The 21696-nt window shown below is 37.9% G+C and overlaps 1 protein-coding gene across 1 annotated transcript; it reads right to left on the bottom strand.

Moving 5' to 3' along the window:
• Positions 1-260: 260 nt before the first annotated feature.
• Positions 261-18581, bottom strand: fbxl16 (F-box and leucine-rich repeat protein 16). Its single transcript, XM_084420852.1, has 6 exons — positions 18248-18581; positions 9813-10476; positions 2868-3376; positions 1773-1857; positions 1542-1605; positions 261-973 (listed from the first exon to the last, which is right to left on the bottom strand). The coding sequence occupies exons 1-6, from the start codon at positions 18256-18258 to the stop codon at positions 825-827; spliced, it is 1482 nt and encodes a 493-aa protein (XP_084276978.1). The 5' UTR covers positions 18259-18581; the 3' UTR covers positions 261-824.
• Between the last annotated feature and the right edge of the window lie 3115 nt (positions 18582-21696).

The raw sequence follows: 21696 nt of genomic DNA, 5'->3' as shown, positions 1-21696 counted from the left end.
ATTATGCTGGTTCCTTTCAAAGGACAGTACCTCTTAATACTGTACCTTCACCGTACCTGGATTTCCATCTTATTTCAAAGTGTCCCAAACCTCAAACTCATACCATAAATGTTTCACAGTAATCCTTATCATCAAAAATAATACTTAAAAAAATAATATTTAAAAAAAAAAGACAAAAAGAGAACCGCGTGACAAAAAGCAAGTAGCGTTGATGTGAAACTCTACGTAGCTGTTCATCTCTAAAGTTCTAATTTTTTTTTCCTTTGATAAGACACAGACATGGAGCGGCGGCAGCACCTCTGAGGGGAGCGAGGAACCCAGGTGCTGTTGGACAAAAGTGAAGAGACCCTGTTGCAGTGGCTCTTTAACCTCGTTCTTTCCCTTAAACGTCTCGGTTCCTCTCTATCTTTCCCTGGATATGAAAGACAGCTCAAACAGGCAGCGCACACCTTTGTCACTTCAAGATAAACAGTTTTGGATGAGACATGGAAACTAGTCTCACAGTTCAGTGGAGGAACATGTTTCATGTATGTGTGGGGGCTGATTCCTATGTGTCGTGTTATTTAATGAAAGATCTAGCCACTGCGCTTTGTACATTTTCCCTCTCGCTCGCCACTCCAGGCCCATTCCGACTTCTTTTCTCAGATTTCCCTTTTTATCTTCCACGTCAATGATCCCTTCTCACCCCTCCAGAAAATAAACTTCCTTTCAATTTTTCTCATTGATTCTCCCTGTGGGTCCAGGATGAAGTTGGATTTATCATCAGTCTGTAGGAGGAGGTTTTGGTGATGTGGTGGGTGCTGGTGCCCATGAAACTCTTTGCTCTACTCGATGACCATGCAGCGGGGCAGATGCTGGGAGTAGTATTTGAAGAGTTCGGCTGTGGCACCAGGGCAGTTGGTCAGTTCCAGCTCTTCTAGCTCCTGCAGTTGGATCAGGCCTGATAGACCAGTGGTGGTCAGCAGAGGGCACCCTGAGACACAGTAAACGAGAGCCGCTCACTTCCTGTTTATAATGCTGTGCGACAACACTATTTGCATCACAGATGGTTCCCAACCTGATATATTGGGATTTTGCTTCGTTAAACCTATATATAGAAATTAAGCAAGAAATAATGCTGAAAAAAATGTGTGTTATTTTAAAATCGCTCTTTCCTATTTTCATTCCATCAAATGAAAAATCTCATGCTAAATAAATGACATCGACAAGTCAAAAGAAACTTGTTTGGTCCTTCTGCGCAGCTGTTGCTGAAACTGTACAATGTTCTTTAAAATTAGACTTGTATATCACATTGTGATTATGTATTCATCAGCTAAAAGTCAAATTTATCTTTCTTTTACAAAGCAATATATTTTACTCGGACAGCACTATCTGTTATTGAGGGATTAATGGAGCTTTTTCCATAACATGATTAAGCTCAGGTATTCATAGAAACGATCTACTTCAAAACATAGTGTCATTTCATTATTGTGCCTCATCAGGACTTTATCAGTGCTTCCTGCAGAATCAGCACTGTACTTTCAGAGAAAGAGTGAGTTTACCTGCTAGAGAGAGAAGACGAAGACTCCTCATGCCATATAGATGCTGTAACCCAAAGTCTTGCACCTAAAAGAACACAAGGGGAGTTGACATCAAATTTCATGCAGGTTTAGCGATGTGTTGTGATTGATAAAAAAAAAAAGGTAATGGACAACTAATGTCAACTACCCATTTTTTTTATCATAGTAAGATTATCCCATTTGGGTGACTGAGATAGCTGTACAGACACTTACTTGACAACACCAGCGCAGGTAGAGACTTCTCAGAGTTGACATGGTAGATAAGTAACCCAGGCCTGTATCTGTGATCCTCACACATCTGAATATAGTCATATGAAGGAGAGTTATTTTACTTTAAGTCTTTACCATCTTTAGGCATACAATAATTGGTCCAGAAATATTTTTTTTTTGTAATTTGTAATTAATTAAAAAATCTTTTTTTTTTCAGATTAATTATTCAGTGTAGGTAGATATAAAGTTTCACTTACAAAAAATATCATGATATTACCACGGAAATGTCATACTCTAACATGCATTATTTTTGTATCAAAATATCATGCTGTTAGCTATAAGATACCATCACTGAATTACAGCGCTCCACTGAAATTGAAAGGATTTTAAATCTGTAGTTTTTGAAATTGTCTTGTCATTGGTGTAGCTTATTCTTCTTATGCTGTTCCTAATAAAACGTTCCTAGTAAAAATTCTTAATAACACTGGCAAAAAAATTATATGCAATAGAATGTTAAAGTGACCCCACGCACAGAGCATGATTACAAATGTGATTTTGGTAGTGTACAACAGAATCGAATGTGAATCGAATCGAATATTAATCGAATGTGAATCGAATGTGAATCAAATTAATTGTTAATCAAATGTGAATTGAATCGAATATGAATCGAATCAAATATGATTCTAATCGAATGTGAATCGAATCGAATATGAATCTAATTGAATATGAATCAAATTGAATGTAAATTGAATCAAATGTGAATTGAATGTGAATCTAATCAATTGTGAATCAAATGTTAATCAAATCAAATGTAAATAGAATGTGAATTGAATTGAATGTAATCGAATCTCCGCTTCGCGGAAAATATATATTTATTATTGTTATATATTTAAACAATTATTGATTATTATTTATATACATTTTTATTTATATATTGATTGATTGATTGATTGATTGAGTGATTAAAAAAAAAAAAAAAAAAAAAAAAAAACATACACCAGCTAATGAATCAGCCAGTCTTGTAGCCTGTATTGGTCTACCACTACTTTGGAGGAGATATTTCCTTTCCGCTCCATAATGCAAACTCAGCAGACTCACCGGTCCAGAACCAGCTCCTCCAGTTTGTGTAGGTCACAGGCGATATACTCCAGTGCCATGTCAGTAATGCGGGGGCACCAGGACAGATCCAGACTTCGGAGTTTCCTCAGATTCTCTGCAACCAACTCCACGCCATCGTCTGTGATCTTCGAGCAGCCCGACAGGCTGAGGGAGGTGAGGTTGGGCAGGCTGTGCACCATGTTGACTACACCATGGTTGGTGATCTCCCAGCAGGAGTTCAGGCGCAGCGTGTGGGTGGTGTAGCCTTGCTTGGCGGTGAAGTAGGCCATGGCCGTGTCGGTCACATGATAGGCCTGTAGGCTGAGCTCCGATAGATTTGGAAGGAGCTGAGAAATGGCGGCGATGGCGTCGTCTGCCACGTTGATGCAGTCGCTTACGCTGAGAGAGGTAAGCCGCGCATTCAAGCTGGACCACAGGCCGGCTTCTGTAAAATCATTGCAGCCGGAGAGTTCAAGATGCATCAGCCCTTGCATCTGTTCCAGCATCACCTGAAGAGCCCAGGATGGAGGAGCAATGTTATTTTAATACATACACATACAACTGCAAATGTGCCCCTAGTTCAGTGAGAGCTGACTAAAGCTTAATGAATATTCACAGCATTATCCTGGAGGAGTTTTTTTTTAAGACCATTCCTGGAGCCCTCTCAGCAATGCACATTCTGGATGTCTCTTTTAATGGACAGACCCAGCTCAGGTAAGCTCAGCAGAGTACCAAACAGCTGATTAATAAATTCATCTGTGTTAAATATGGGGGAAATCTAAAATATGCAGTGAAACCATTTGAAACCCCAGAAAATTGCCCTAATATGGTTCCCATTTAGTTATTTCTTTGAGAACCAATTGCCATAATGTTTCAGGGAAGTTTTGTGTGATAACCAAAGCTGATACACAGTGTCCTCTAATGGTTATTTTGGGGGATTTATTCTTATAACCACCCAGACAGCAATATAGTGTCCAGCACACATCAGGGGTCTCATTTATAAAACTGTGCGTAGGATCCTTGCTAAAAGTGTACATGCGCCCGAAAGCCAAAAATGGCATACGGCAAAGAAAAATCTGACTTATATAACATAACCCAGAACCTGCTCAAAATTCCCTTAATAAATCCTAGTCAGCGGATGATTGTACGTACAATGCGTCTCCACCCCGTCTCCTCCCCGAAATAACTATATAAGGAGTTTACAACGCCTAGTTTTACTATGCATATCCTCATCTGCATATAATTTGCATATGCATATTCATCCATGTGATACCATGTGATCCCATACCAAGACATTAGGAAAATATGAGATACGTATGTGCAGTCACATTAAATTGCTAAAAATCATTTAGTAGCCTATCCTGGCCTTGTTTTTGAATAAATAAAATAGTATAAAATACATTTCAGAGAAAGTTTTTCTCAATCTTTTCCACTGGCCAAATAGTATTTTTAATTTCTTTATATTTTAATGGAAACAGATAGGCCTTATTGTGCATTATTTGCACGAAAACAGAATTATTTTTCTCAGACAATCTGCTATTATCATGGTAAGCAATCCTCTCTGTAGTTAAAACATCAAAACACAGCTTGCCACAGGAGAAGTGTTCAAAAGCATTACATCCACTACAAATACTTCTTTTTATTAGAATATATATATTTTTTTGTAACTTCTCAGTAATGATTTCATGTAATTTAAGTGCTTAACTCCATTAATGATAATGGCATATTTTATCTAAATGTGTATATCAGATGTAAAACATTGATTAAATCATTATTTTATTAATTTAAACTGTTATTGTGAACATGCACTGTATTTATGATTAGGACTCATAATGAAGATTTAAGATTTTCTCATCTGCCGTAAGATATACAGTATATGCTACAGCATATACATATCGGTGTCGCCAAACTGCTCCGTCTCCAAAACGTTCGTATGCATGGGTCAAAGTTGCGCAAATTTTCCCGTCAAGTTTGTTTTTATAAATCACAATATGCGGCGTAAGTGGCGTACACCTTTTTTTAGGGCCTGTTTTGTGTGTAGGCTATGCAACGGTTATAAATGAGGCCCCTGGACCTTGTGGAATCACCAGATGTGGGCCAGATCTGGGCAGACACTATGTTGCTATCTGGGCATGAACTAGCCTAACTTTCCCAGAATGCTGCAGAGAGGTTTTTGGTTTTTGTTTGACAAAAACAAATAGCTAAGACATTTGCCAATGGTGTACATGTTTCAGAATGCCATTACAAGAACATCACGACTGTTACTGCTGTCATTAAATCTAGAAATAGGGCAACACACGTACAATTATCAAAATGTTTAAACATATAAATGTATAAAATCAAGCTTTATCGCTGAAAACACAAGACCATGGCATAGAGTGAAAAACATAGGCCTATTACATAAATCATAAATGTATGTATAAATTCTTTCTTTCTTCTACTAATATGCACGTCTAATACATGTGCACTCACATAATTTATAAATTAACGGCAGAAGTGGACAAAGTACACAATTTCCTTACTTAAGTGAAAGTACAGATACTACCAGTCAAATATTACTCCGTTACAAGTCAAATTTGTAAATACCGATTTTTACTTAAGTAAAAGTACAGAAGTACTTGTTTTTAAAAGTACTTAAGTATCAAAAGTAAATGTCAATGCATTGTTTTATTATTGTTGCATTTGTATGTAATACTTACAGTACCTTATGCCTCTGAATCTATGCCTGCCTACCCTTATATCAATATCAAATTTATTTCTAGAACAAAGTTCCAGTAGTGGGACTGAATGAGAGATTGAATAAGTGCACTCAATAACGTCCACAATGGTTTCGGACACCCAAATGGCTGTTCCCGCAAATTGTGCCCCATTTAAAGTTTTTTGGGCTTTTAGTATAGGCTAAATGTGTTAGCCTTACTGTTATCTATAAGCTTGTGTGCTCCAAAACAATGACAAAATGCGCATTTAGAAGACCAAACCCAACGTTGAAAATGAAAATCAGGTTGATGTCAGAATCCAACGCCAGATTGACATTAATCTCCAACATTGGACAGACGTTGTATTGTGGTTGAAATTGAAAATCGGGTTGACGTCAGAAACCAACATCAGTGGGGTTCTGATGTCAACCTGACTTTCATTTCCAACCAAAATCCAGCGTCTGTCCGACGTTGGATGGTGACGTCATTCAGACGTCTGGTTCTGACATCAAACAGACGTGGGGTTCTGATGCAACCCCTGCAACCAAAATCATCCCCTGACTGACGTTACTATTTTCTACTCAAGTGCCTTGACATAATTGTAGTGGAGTAAAAAGTATGATATTTGTCTTTCAAATGTATTGAAGTTAAAGTAAAAAGTTTCCAGAAAAAATAATACTCAAGTAAAGTGACTTTACTTCAGTATTATTTTTTCTGGAAACTTTTTAAGTACAGATACTCAAAAAGTGTACTTAAGTATAGTACTGAGGTAAATGTACTTTGTTACTGTCAACCTCTGATTAACAGTCAGTTTTCAGTTTTTTCCTGCTCACAGATTCACACCTGTTTATATATGTCTTTAGGCTATTTAAAATTTACTTATGAGAGTATATGATTTATATATGACGTCTACTTAATGAACAGAACAGCAAACAAAACGATTCCTCTGCATCGCGATTGTTTCTTTATTCAGCTAGTTTTTTTATTTTATTCAAAACTGGTCCTAACGTTTAAAGTCAGTTACATAATGTAGATCGGTCTAATTTGAATCGGAAAAGTAAGACTGGTTACCTCTTAAAGGGATAGTTCACCCAAAAATGAAAATTCTGTCATCATTTACTCACCCTCAAGTTGTTTCAAACCTGTAAGAATTTCTTTTTTCTGCTGAACACAAAAGAAGATATTTTGAAAAATGTCTGAAACCAAACAGTTGATGGACCCCATTGACTTACATAGTAGGAAAAAAAAAATACTATGTAAGTCAATGGGGTCCATCAACTGTTTGGTTTCAGACATTTTTCAAAATATCTTCTTTTGTGTTCAGCAGAAAAAAGAAATTCTTACAGGTTTGAAACAACTTGAGGGTGAGTAAATGATGACAGAATTTTCATTTTTGGGTGAACTATCCCTTTAACTGCTAGTTGGTCCAACTAGCATAGTCTTAACAAGTGGCTAAATTTATGCAACTGGCCTCAGGGCTTTCCTTCGATGTTGCAGATGCTTGCAGTGTGTGGTCTCAACGCTTTTTGGGAAACTCTACAATGACAACAAAACTCAAGACTTGGAATTATTGAGCAAAGCGGAAAGGACGGAAATAACATTGATGCATGGATGCCTGCAATGTCACCGGTGAGTGGCAGTGCACGTGTTGCTTAGCCAAACTAAACTTGTTTTTTGAGCCAAACCCTTGTGTCACAGAATAGATTATAATTTAAGATACATGATTTCAGTTTTGGCCAGATGTGCAGGGTGATTATTTTGCTCATTTTTTTAAGTAATGAGGGGATTTAGGGGTGTAACAATATATCTGTCACAATATCGCAACACAAAAATGCAACAACATGTATCTTGGATAGTGACTATCTGTATAGTTCACACAAAATTAAAATTACTGTGGGAGTTTTTGTGTCAGTACTACATTAAACTACTATATAATGTTGAATATAATGTATAATAATGCAATGGGGGAATATTTGTGGGTCCCGATAATGCCAAATGTCTTATGTTACCAGTAAAAAGTGGCCTGCATTTCTTTTAAATGTATCTAGTCAGTGACAGAGTGCAGGCATATTCGTCTAAAATAATTATGTATTTTCAGCTTCAGAATCATGAATATTCTGGTGTCACCACTGTCCTGTGCATTGGGTTACCAGCACCAAGTCCAAGCCTTTTCATTTATTCATCAGTGTAATACCAAATTTAGCATTTTAATCAACAGTAAAAAAAAAAATTTTTAACCTTTTGTAATATGTCTTGGAGTATCACAATAATATTGTATCGTGAGTTCAGTATCGTGATATGTATAGAATGGTGACATCATGAGGGTATCGTTACACCCCTAGACAGAATTGTTAAGGGTCAAAATAATTTCCAGTGGTAATCAACAATCACAAATGCTGTCAGTAGAGCTTGATATGTTTTGAACCTTGACATATCCTGACGAAAGAAACTTAAGATTATTTTCCTTTTCTTAACCTGACTCATGTACAATGAGAAAACTGACTGTATTACAAATTAGAAAGATCAATAGAGCTATTTATAATGCTATTAAATGCAGTTAATTAAGTTTATGTGTATTAAATGTAAAGATTGTCCAAAATGTATAACTAGAGAATGGCTCAAATAATGTACACCTGAATTTTTGACCTAATTGTTGTGATCCAACAAGAAGTGTTTGCATTCAGAAGGACTGCAACTAATGAATTGTGTGACCCCACTGACCTATTTACCAAGCCAAAGAAGAAAAAAAAAAAAAGAGGGAACAATGTACACATTTTCTGTTTTTAATCACTTAAAGTTTTCAGTGACATATTATATTTATAATGAAGAGACTAAGACAAATTGCAAGGGAAAGAGCTCATTTCAGCAAGAAAACAACTCTTGAAGGCAGGACTCTTTTATTGAGTACTTGGTCATGATCCAAGCCTTGTGCTGTGATATCTGCCCTGCCCTATATAATTCACAAACAAGCCCGAGGTGCACAGTCCTCTCTCAGACAGATGAAGCTCCAGCTTCTATCTCTGCACATGCTGGTTTGCATATCTGAGGGGGGAAAAAGCTTGGATTCCGTCACGAACAATTTGAGAGTTCACCATGGCAACAAAAGCCCAGTCCTAGAATAGCAACAGCATAGAGACAAGTGTGATGTGTGATCATTGCTGCATGTTCTTGCAAAGCACACTTATTTCTAACCATGTATGTTAGGTGCTTCTGACCACATTTCCATACAGCTAATTATTTTGTATTGAATTATACTACTTAATAGGGGTGGGTGGGAAATGATGGAAATCTTCAATCATAAAGAGTAATTCTAAGGAGTAATCGAGGTTCAAAAAAAAAAAAAATGTTATATAAACTCAATAATATAGAATTAAATGCTTCACAAATTAAATGTACTTAATTTCAAAGATTTTTTTTTTGTTGCAAACAAAATATAAGAATCCATGCTAATTAATGCACAGAAAAAAATTGTTTGTCATGGTTCTCTTTAATAAAAAACGGAAAATTCGCTACCGCTCTGGAACGGTGTCCCCTCTCTGATGACATCAGTTTGACGGCTTGGGTTGAATTTCCTTAACCATTCCCCTTCAACCGTCAGTCTGCTATGAGCGAGGGATGGGGATATATTCAATATTCCCTTTCACACAGAGCGTTGATCCCAAAATATTGGCATAAAATTGCTAGAGTGCCTTCTGTGTGAACGCAAACACGTCCCAGGATGGGGACCTAGTAACATTGCCGGTCCCGGGAATCAGTCCCGAAATGTGCCCTGTGTGAATGAAAGGCAGGACCAATGCCGCATTCTAAAATTCTAAATAATGCCATGAAATCCATATTTACAATTATTGTTAATATTGCCGTATTCATTATAAATGATTTATCTGTGCACATCATAATTTTTTTTCAAATTCATTTGCATTTGTAATATTTAATAAGAATAAGTTCCCCTCCCTCTTGCAGTGACATGTCTTCTCCTCTCTGAAGACGTGTTTACTGACGCGAGGGCGGGATCAACCTGTCACTCATATGACATCACAGCAATATCAAACCACAACCATCCCATCAATTCCTGATGGACAAAAACAAGTCCAGCCCTACATTTAATTCAGTTTGTGAAGCCATAACTGTGGTATAAATCTCTACCCGTTGATGGATATTTACCATTGCACAGTATAGCCTACACAAAGTTTTTTGCATTAAAATGTTATCTGTATTTATTGATAGTCAAATAATTCCTGGACATAATTACCTCAAGTCCTGCGTCCGTGATAGTCGACCTCTTAAGACTGACAGACTTGACTCCCTTTTTTGACAGCGGATAGTTGTCGATGAACTCACAAATGTCCAAATCAGAGACCCCCACCAGACAGAAGGACTGGAAGCCTCTAAGAGCAAAAGCCTGCAGGCTAACAAACTCCTTCTCCCCACTGGGCAGGATAGTGTAGAGTTCCTTAGCATGTAGAATGGGCATCACACCTTCCCAGAACTTGGGCTGGTAGAGCACTTTCCGCCACATCTTGCAAACCTGGGCTAGAATGCACTTTTCTGCTGTGGTGAAGTACCATAAGAGCCGGTTCAGCACCTTTTCGTCCAGCACCAGTTGTCTCTCCAGCAGGGGCTTGGGGAATTGCCGGAGGGGAGGTTTGATGGCAGTTACAGGGCTCGTGTCCAGGTCGGGGCCCAGCAGTGAGGCGGCTGTGGGCAGGGGCTCCAGGTGATACGGCAGGCTAGGGGGAGGCAAGATGGTGGGCACAGAGGACGACTGGCACAGGCGATTCTTGGCAGCTGGTGTGCCTTTAGTGATGCTGGCCGAACCGAGGCCGTTGGGCTGGGGGGGCAGCTTGACCATGCCGTTCCGCGTCACGCAGGGAGACTTGAGGTCACTGGGAGTGGACATATTCAGCATTGGAAGCCTGTGAATAGACCAGAGTCGAGTTATTGCTCTTGGATGCAATAACATATTGAGAGTGAAATATTATGATTAAAAAAAAAGAAACTATTATTTTTCACACTATGCATATGACCAGGGCTCTTTAAAAAGTGTTCTTTTTTTATGGCAGGGCTTAACAATAACAGTTTTTTTCCAATGACAGAATTTACTTGTCCTGCCAACATTTTCACAGGCCCACAAATATGATGGATAAATATTTTTAGCAACATATTTTTATTTTTCTCTTTTCCATATATTTTCTTAATCTTTTTTTTTTTTTTTTTTTTTTTTTTTTTTACAAATCTTCATCTATATTAGCCTATTTGTGGTAAAAAAAAATTTTGCTACATGCTAAAACATGCTAAAAGTCCCATTTGAAAAGACTGTTCGTTTCAGTTCCCCAGGAACTTTTGCCCTCATACTTTGGGTAAGAAGCCCTTTTATCTGCCTTTTTAATTTTTATTCAAAACAAACTGATTTTACCATTTCTTTTCACAGTTTGTGGGTGGCTTAAAGTTTTTTAACCCTAATATTGTATTGTACCCTAATATTTGTAACAGTAGACTTAGATTCAGAGGCTTGGATAACAGTGACCAAATTAGATTTGTGTTTAAAATCCGATTTTTTAGACTGACTGTCTACACTGTCATTTAGCAGGTAATCTGATCCGTTTGTTGAATATCTTATATGTCTATATCAATTGCAACTGTAAGCGTGATGACATACGTTGCTTTTTTTTACAGACACTGATAGTATATTTCAGTATGGAAATGGAAAGAATGAACAAACCTAGAAATTTGACCTTTTGATATACACGCCATGATGGTGAACTCAGCAGGTGCATGACACAACACACTGTAAGAGCCAGATGCTTTACCGTATTTTACACATCAATGCAAGTGTTCATTCACTTACTCGCTGACTCATTTATTATTCACAGTGTAGTCACATTCACTGTTAGCATAGTGAGTGAAAATCAGTAAATTATGTTTCAGCACATAAATATATTGTATCATTCCCCAAATGATGAAAAAGAATAAACAGTCAGTGAAATATCAGTTTTGCCAGTGATAAAATATCTAAACAGGGCATTAGAATTGTTCAGAGAAACGGCTTGTAGGAAGTGACTGAAGAATATACTCTGAAGCGGAGCTGCCTTTTCAACACCCTGGTCCACCTTAAAACCCTCCATGCAGGTGTGCGTGCTCTGTGAACTAATGGTTCAAGTGTAAAATGTCAATGAGCGTTGCTTGCTTTAAGACATTTTTCTCAATAAGCCCATGACTATCTTTGCAGCTGAAATACCTACACGCTCCAGCATTTAGCCTACTGATTTTGAATGCAGAATGAGTTGGATTTACATGAAGAAAAGCAAAACATGTTGATTTCGCATGAGTGTTTTGACTGAATGACCACTAAACCTTCACAAGAGAAACACAATCTAGGTAAAAACTATGCAAATGCACAACTCATTTCACAGCTTTTGAAAACTAGTGGGGAAAAACACATCTAATTTGTTTCCCTAGGAAACCAAACACTAAAGAGCAGACCACAAACCCCATTTCCACCCACACTCAAGAGGTGGAGCTTTTTAAGATTACATCTGATCAACAGAGAAGTAGTGCAAGAACTTACTGATTTGATTAGAAATTGAGCAAAAGAATGTGATTCCCAACTAGGAGTACTTAAGCAGGGGATGGATAATTCATAATATTTCTACTTTGTTAAACCTAGAAAACTTTATATTGAATTTTTTTTAAAGATTATTATTAAAAAATATATATATTAGAATGTTATAGAGTAATAGATTAGAATATTTTGACTAATATGTGTAGTTTGTACATGCATACACAGCCATTACTCCAATCTTCAGTGTTGCATGATCCTTCAGAAATCATTATAATATGATGATATGCTGCTTAAGAGATTTATTTATTTTTTTTATTTTTTTTGTGGAAATCAAAATATCTTTTCAGGATTCTCTGAGGAATAAAAATGTCCAAAGAGCAGCATTTATTTAAAATAGAAATCTTTTGTAACATACAGTACTTGTCATTACCAATTTGATGCAACAAAAATATTAATAGCTTTAAAAAAAAACGTGCTGACCCCAAACATTTGAGCTGAAGCTTGTGTGTGGTGTGTGTGTGTGTGTGTGTGTGTGTGTGTGTGTGTGTGTGTGTGTGTGTGTGTGTGTGTGTGTGTGTGTGTGTGTGTGTGTGCGTGTGTAAAAAAATAAAAATAAAATACTTTCATCACAATTAATATTGTGGTGTTGTTTTTTTGAAGTTATTGTGTTAAATCATTTAGTTCCTGTTTAAGGCAAGAATACAAAATATGTACGTTTTGAGTTTAATCTGCTAGTAACGTTTCTCTGATTTCCTCCAGAAGTGTCAAGACCTGTGAAGACAAACAAGCGCAGGTGTCTCTTTAAAAAGAGACTTGACGAGATGAGTGATTTTTAACCATATTTTAAAGTGAAACATTTGTAATGGCCATTTTACTAAGATTAATAATAATGCTAAGAGTTTGGTATTGATGAAAGGGTATTTGAGCTTTACTGATGGGACTGTTGTAAAACACTGCATTAAAACACAAAAGAATTTGTCTCAAATGGCAGTGTGCAAAGAGGAAAAACTGGCATGAAGACAAAAAATTGCCAGAATTAAGAGGAACTGTAAGTATCTCAAATAGCAGACATTTATGTGATGTATAAGGAGGAAGCAAATGGAAAAGTGCAGCAGGTGGAAAGGGAGGAGAGGGAGAAAGGGAGGAGAGAGGGAGAGAGAGAGAGGGAGAGGGAGAGGGAAACCTGTTAGTGCAACTTCAGCACCAAGGAGAGCAACTGAACTGCCTGATGAAGCACATCAGAATGCCTTCAGCTACACTTCTGCACTGCAGAGGAGCGCTTTGGCCCACCAAGATGTGTGGGCAATGCAGTCGAGAGTTCCCAATGAAAACTGAGGCCCCATTCAATAAGTTGACACAGAAAAAGCTAGTGGTCCTCTGCACTGGGGCAAATCAAACAATGCAATGACAAACCATGAGCAGCAAATGTTTGAGTGGCGAGGGACACGTTTTTTTATTTTTATTTTTTATAAATGAGGCTAGTTGACATTCTGGATGGGGCTTGATGGGAACTTTCTGTACCGAGATATGTGCTAAGTAAGAAACGGTGTCAGCTTGCCAGGGCCCTATCGATATGCTGTGTTTACCTTCCATTTCAGCACAAAATGTATAGTTTTAAAGAAAAAGGAGTAATGTGCATTACAGGTTGGGGTGGAGAATCTATATTTAAAACTTTATTTTTTATCTCAAAATACCGTAGTGATATTCTCACGATATTCTCACAATATCCTCACAATATTTAGACTTTTCACATTAATAAGAGCGATTCACTCACAGAGGAAGTTTTGTGGCATTAGATCTGCATTAAAAACCAGTATATGTTGCTCAGCAATTCTCTGACACAGTAACCCTTCTCTGTACAAAGGTCTAACTATAACCTCTGGGTGTGTGTTCTCATGTTTCAGTCAATAGGTTTTTATACACCAAAACAATATTACATAAAGGATGTTAACACCTTATAGATGTATCTGCTTGTCATTAAACCTCTGAAGAACAATTTCAAATTCACATGATTATTTAAAAATTCAGATGCTAAAGCTGTGTGGTTCTTCTCTTAACATCCAGCACTAGAACAAATCAGTTCAGCTGTCGCCCCCATGAAGAATTTGAAAAGGGGAAGTAGCCAGGGAAAACCTCCAGAAACAGTTAAGCGGCAGAGAATTTGAAAGTGAGACATGGAAAGGGCATGGCTGCAATCCAGATGGGTTCAAGGGAGTTCATCTGGGTATACAGGAGGGGAAAAAAAGCACCTCTTAAATAATTAGGGGGGTGTTTTAAAAGCACACGGCTTATAAATTATGTTCGCATGCTGAGCGCCTTTCTACTTTTCCAAATAAAAGTGCCACACGTACAGAAATTATTTTCTGAATCAAGCTGAAAGGATTAGAATAGCTGGAGTTAGCTTATCAAAGATAAATTGGCTACTTCATTACTAATGGATCTACTAAATAACTGATGAAATTGTTTGTTTAGCTTTTACCACCAGTTATTGCATATGATTTCATCCTGGCCTCTAACTGTTCTTAATTTTGAAAAAAATCTATAATGACGTCAAATTAAAGACTAATTGGGTCAAGGCCAAATTCTGAGAAATTCTGAGTACTTCTTTTCTAGGGATGATTATTGTCTGTCCCTAGCCAGAACTGAGCAGCAAAAAAAAACAATACCCCACTTTATTGAAAATAGCACAAATTACGATTGAGAACATATGCTAATGCCTTTAACTATATTGCCCTTCTTTCATAAGCCATTATCTTTGTCAGTTTCAGGGTTACTCATGTCATTGTAAGCCCAAAGTGGCAGGGAAGTCCTTTTTGGGGTGTTTGGTGTTTTTAGCCCCCAACGGCACCTTCCAGGCAGCGAGGGGATGGGTAGGTTTAAGGTTGAGGTTAGGGTTAGCTGCCTGGAAGGAGCCATTTGGGGCTAAAAACACCATCGAGCCCTTTTTGGACCCGCCAACTTTCATAATATGGACAAACAAACAGCTGAAACCTTCTTCAAAAATCTTTTTTTGTGTTTTGCAGAGAAAGTCATGCACATTTGTAAACATTAGTGTTAGTAAATGTTTGTTTTTTTGGATGAACTAATCTTTTAAGGTCTTCTTTGGGGAGTTCAGATGGTTAGAGAACACTTGGACTTTACATAATATATGGTTCTATACTATACTATCCTGTCCAGAAACGAGATTTTTGAGATGTTTCCTTTACAGACATGCCATTATAGAACATGTCATTTTGCAAATGCTATCGAATACAATGGAACTGGTCTGTATCAGTCAAGGACAAACCACTATAAACTTTCTAGAGCATTTCTCCAACTGTTGACAGCACGTCTGCATGGAGTAAATCTGTTCTCCCCTCTGCCACTTTACAAGCCTTTTCATTTCGCCTACAGGCCCGGCCTCCTTACCCATGTTATTAGGATTTACTGACGAAACACACAAGCCCTACGACAACAAACAAGCAAAGAATGGAGACCCTGCGCTTCTGCCATGGATAGATGTGGCACACAATGAGGGTGGGGGATGGGACGAGAGAGGGAACGGGGGAGATGGGATAGTGGAAGCTCCTTGGAGTGGACAGGATTGGCAGTGGTCTCTTTGAGAGGGATTTGCATGTTCAAAGCAACCACGCAATCTAGTCGTGTTCTCAGAGAGAGGTGGCTTAAGAACACTTCTGAGACTTCCTCTGTGGAATTTCAAATGAAGTTTTAGAAGTTAGATGAAGTTAAACCAAGTCTTTGGAAGTTTATAAGTGGGACAACGGTATGAAATCTGTACTCTTTGAGGAATAGTTTCACTCTACCATTACAGACTTCAAAATTATATTAATGTAAAAAGAAAATCTGCACCTGTATGTGTTTTGGAAGAGCTTCTGCTAGCTACTACCATTTCGAATTTGGAGCATGTGTCCTATAATTGCAGCCGTACAAAGATAAATAATGAATGATGTACAGTCTCTAAAACAGGGAAGGAACCATCTTAATTAGGTTCACATGGTGCCAGCGAAAAACTTCAGGTTGATCCGATACAGTTTGAAGTGTTCCATGTGGAAAGCCAAAAATGTATTTTTTTGGTAAACCGAAAAAGAAAGAAAAAACGGACTGATAAACTAGCCACTTGATATAAAGGCCATTCACACCAAGAATAAATTAGTGTCCATAACAACAGGCAATAATGTTCTGTTTATTATAAGCACAAACTGCAGTAATGACATGTCATCTTTAAATGGTCAAGCTCTTTTCTTATTGGCTCTGTCAATGTTTTTAGCTTTCTTCAGCTGGAAAGAAATTATTCTGAAAGTGATTTCAATGACATTGTTCCTCTAAGTCCTTATCATTGTAGTTGTGCTGTGTACTTCACTATTCTCACAGAATTAGAATGATTATAAAGACTTTGTAGTTCTAATCCTTGGTGTGAACAGGCCTTAAAACTGACCGGGAGAGAATGGGATTGTCTGTATGATAGTGAAGATAAATAATCTACACTATCTCATTGAGGATAGCATACACTAAGTTCTGTGGGTTGAGTGTGGCTCCACACTTTAACCCATGATATTAGTTACAGCTAACTCTGTCTTATTACTGACAAACCAATGGAGAAAAATGTGCAACTGTTAATGTTTCATCCAGATCTTAATTTTAACGTTTTAATGTTGTCAGAGCGCATAGCCTCGTGGGCAGCGCTTCAACACGTGCTGCGGTTTTGATTCAGACAACCAGATATTGAGTTCTGGTGCTTTCTGTGCAGTAATCTCTCTAGTATTCGGCTTATTATTGTCCAAATGTAGTCGGTCATCCAGGTATTGATACAGAAAATGTGCATGCTCAGTGCACAATACTCTGTACAGCTGTAATGGTAAGAGTAGTACGATCATATGCTTTTCTAAACATAGCCTAACTCTCATTAACTCACTGGTGATTTTGAATTAAAATAGTAGGCCTAATCACTAAGGGTCTTCCAAGCTTCTAAACAGCTTAGCAGAATCAATCCCTGACTAGACTTGTTAAGAAATCCTGAAAATAAGCATTCTGTCATTGTTTAAGATGACCATTTTGTAACTCCAAACCTTCAATTCATTTTAATGTATAAAAAAGATGCGTAACATTATAAACATCTTTTCTGTTTCACATACAATCATACAGTATTGAAAAGACAGGAGGGTGAGTAGCTAAATGATGACAGAATTTTTTATTTGGGGTGAGCTATCCCTTTAAGTTCCATGTCGTCGTATAACACTGCACAGAGAGCAACCTTGGCGCCAAGTGTGGAATCATGCAGTTGTCTAAATATTAACAAACACTGTAGGGCCTTGTATCATTGTGTAAACGCCGTTGCCGTATGTCGAACAAAACATTTGCCTGTTACGTCATGACAACCGCGCGAAACGCGGAGGATAACGTGTGTATCTCGACCTCAGGAAGACGGACAGGTGACGTCATGTACATGAGGAATATTCAGCATCCCATAAGCGAGACAAAGGCCGTGTCAAAACCTAGTGAGCTGCCTACCTGGGCATCACATGTTTTTTTCCTAATTAATCAGTATTTCTGTTTGGTTTTAAACAAGAAATGATTTTAGTTGAGAAGTTTGTATTATTAGTATTTTACAGATACAATTTTTGTTTTAAGCATCAATATAACGAACTTAAGTGAGGATTAAGTGAACCAAACTGTTTGACAACGGGAAGAAAAATAAACTGAATTCTCCGGGGGGAAAACTAGTATTAGTATATTACGATGTTTTGCTATGACAATACTCATTAAGGCTATATTTGTTGCAGTGTATGGTCGCGTGCAGCATTTTTGGGCAGCATGCGCCACTGATGTCCAAAAATGCAGCCTAGGTAGGCAGCACATTAGGTTTTGAGACGCATCCAAATACATGCACGTTCACCCGAGCGGTAATAATGTTGCATTCTCGTTTCCTTGTCCTTTCACCCTTTTTATTTTTTTTTAGATCACCACTATTGATCCTCTTCCTATCAAGGCTTGTTCCCCGGGGACAATTGTTATTAGCAGTATCCTGGTTTTCCTTGAATCCTTTGCGTCAAACGCCATCTAAGCTTGAATAAAAACATGCATCACATTAAACAATAATCGAATGTATTAACAGTCGATTATCTTACCTTTCTTTCATATGCAGCTCACACGATCATTAATCCATCATAAATCAGAGATCGCTGCCTGGCTCGATCGCGTTTCCCACAACGTTGCAGGACGCATGAGGGGAAATAAATAAATATACCAGTAGCAGCAGCAGCAGCAGCCCTGCCCGTTATTTCCTTTCGGAGGTGATGATAATTTGAGATGTAAACATCTCCCAGTTCCAAAGCCGGAAAATACCACTTCATATGTGTATGGAAAAAAAATTGAAATAAGTGAATTAATGCGCTAGACTAAAATAACAGTCCGTTCATTCTGTTTCTCCACACAAAGCTTGCCTCCCACTCGCTGTCTCTCTCTCACATGCACACGCACACAAAACAGACCAATCCCATTTAAAGAGATAGCAGCGAAAATATCAATAATGCATCGCTTAGGGCTGGTGAGCATTGGATGTTTTGTGAGCGTTGGTTGTAACTCTTCCGTAAGAGAAAGATGAAGGCATTGTTTTGTTTTTTTATATAACCACTTATTTACATGGTTTTGAAGATGCATAGATTAATAATATATTAGGCTACACAATACAATTATTAATCTTAATATGGCAGGTCGTTCTAGTCCTTAAATAAATTTGATTAGCGTTGTGTTTTAATTTAGTAGCCTAACTGGTGTTACTAAACCAGTGTTGTTATCAATCTGTTTGTTGGCGTTCCAGACTAACGGGATCGATGTGGAGTAGCCCAGTTTTACCCCCTTCAACTTCTTTTCCCCCACAAATTCTCTGCATCACAGAACAATTAATTACACAATAATACATTATGTTGCTGTATTGCTTATGGAAAATAATGCTTATTTAAACTTCAACATATTTTTATACCTATACATCCTAGAGACGTATTCAAATAAATACATCTCCCAGATGAAAACACACATCAAATAGACGTTTTAGCGATGTATGTGAGAATTTGCTCCCTCGTTTTAGTTAAATCAAAATGAGAGAATGAATTAGTTCAAAGTTGCCACGATTTACTAAAATGAGGGGACAAATTAAAAAGTTGTGGGGACAAATTCTTAATTCCTGCCCACTATTTAACTAAAACGAGAGAACAAATTCGTAATAAGTGGCCACGATATATATTTTGTAGTTAGCTGAATCTGTCATTAACTGATTACAAATTAAATGTTGGATTATTTAAGGACACTGTGGTGTGCACTAGCAGATTGTTTGACTCATGCACACTCCGATCAGTCATTTCAGCATTGCCCAGAGGCATAGGATGTATCTGACGCCCATTTTAGCTGCCATTACATAACATCATACTGGCTTCAGTGCTCAGCCAAGAAGTCTGCATCTCCTACAGCAGTAGTTTAGATTCAATTTATGCCGAAGACCAACTAGAGCTTCTCACAGACAGACAGACTTTTCCACTTTACACCTTGTTTTTAATCAGCAGGTCTGTCAAATGGCTGCCAGTGAATTGCAGCGTGCAACTGTATGCTTGGGCGCAAGAATTCTTTGGTGCTACCTTTACTTGTTATGCATGCTGAGCGCATCCCGTGTCAGCCTCCACACGGAGTCAGAGAGCTAGAGAGCTGTCTATTTATAGCCCGCTCACTTGCTCCCACCCACTCCCAGCCTCCCTCATTGGATGGAGCCTGCACAAGAATTGAAGAAATCCTATATGCCTATTAGGATCCTACTCAGTCCTTCAGCATAAATAATGGAGGGATTTTGGTGAGGGGAGAAGTGCACCTTCTTAATAATGCATGAGTGTAGGGGCAACTGTGCCTCACTCTTCTGATGGAGGAAGGTGGGGTGGATGGGCATGTGACTGTATTGTGTTTAATCATCTATTTAGGGTATAGGCTATGGTCTCACTAGCCATCTGGCATACTGAATTTGTTTTCTTTTGGGGCTGCCCTGGGGATTTGGTTAGTTCTTTTAAAATGAGAAGGAAGCAGTGTTGTCCTAAATCTAGTTCCCTCACTTTTCCTACCCTTGGTTGCATGTTTTTTGGTGTCCTCTGAATGGAAGGGCCCCTCTTGGTCTCTCCGTGGCTGGCACCAATCTCATCAGTCATGACTTCATGCCGTACAAAGGATTCCCTCACAATCAGGCCCCGTCCTTGCAGACTCGCCATTGGTTTGCGTGTTTGTGTACTTTGACTGCAGGTCTAGGGAATCTCATAAAGATGTGCTTACTCTGGATTATTGTACAAAGCAGCTCAGAGAGGGAGACGGTTATGGTATGTCAATAAAAACGAGGTATGTGAGAGACCAGACTATAACTGCCAAAACCTGATGGTTTCCACCTTCTGCTTCACTTCTTCACTAACACTTTTGAATTTGTCTGGACTATTCAGTAATAATGTGGTCCAGGTTTTCTTTGGGGAACTACACTGAATGATATATGTTTTACAAGAAAATATTAATTGTCATCCTTATTTAAAAAATCGTATTTAATTTAATGTGTTACTTGCCATTTCTTTGTAATTATTTGTGAAATTTTCTATTTGTGTAATTATTTAGTAAAAATTATAAATCTTATACACCATTTTTTTTCAGTTCTGTAGTTTATAATACAAATTAAAGTAATACACAGATGGAAGACTAGGAGTGCCATACGCATGTAATAATTAAATACATTTTAAACCATCAAGGGTAAACAATCATCAATGTTTTGTTTTGATTAATAAAACAATAACAAACTTTTCAAATTAACAAATACAATACAAGTCTAATTAACAAGTAAATAACTGAAGCAAATGTTGGTAAATGTTACAATAAATATTAAATCAATAAATCATTTTTAAATGCAACATTTAAATGCATTATTTTGGCGGATCAATTTAAAATGCATTGGAAATTTCACACATGAGAGAAGCCAATGAACTTTAGACTGAATTTTAGGGCCATGGCTGCCAATGACATGAGATGAGAAAAGTTGTCTCTTTAAAACACATGCTTCTCTTAATGCAAATTATACCCCTAGTCAGGAATTTCTCTAGCCTGGCAAGCCAGACCTACATCAAGATGTTAGGTCTGGCAACTCTCCATAGACACGGCTCAATCCGAGGGGCGGGATAAACGTCTGTCTTTCAAATTCCCTCTGCACGCAATAGGACAGCGCTTCAACCAACCAGAGCGTTTTCCCAACAGCGGAGCTAACGTTACTTGATAGATTCAACTTTTGAATCTGGCCGGCAAAACTACGAACACATCTTCCTTTTTTAAGAATGACTTAAGTGCCGTTCTTTGCTCTTTTCTCAAAGAAAAACTTAACTCCAAGTCCTCCAGAGTCGCGGCCAAAGCCGATTCGAAAGATGTTCGCCAGCAGCCGTCATACTATGTTTTCAAGTAGCAGGAAACCGTCGCAACTCTGTCGTCATTATGTTAAGCCCGCCCCGCCTACTCTATACACGACGTGATTGGCCTGACCCAATTTAGGTTTTTGCAGCTAGAAGGTCTATGG

The sequence above is a fragment of the Rutilus rutilus genome (genome assembly GCF_951802725.1).
Source record: "Rutilus rutilus genome assembly, chromosome: 1".
Taxonomy (NCBI): Eukaryota; Metazoa; Chordata; class Actinopteri; order Cypriniformes; family Leuciscidae; genus Rutilus; species Rutilus rutilus.
This window is presented reverse-complemented; position numbering and strand designations above follow the sequence as displayed.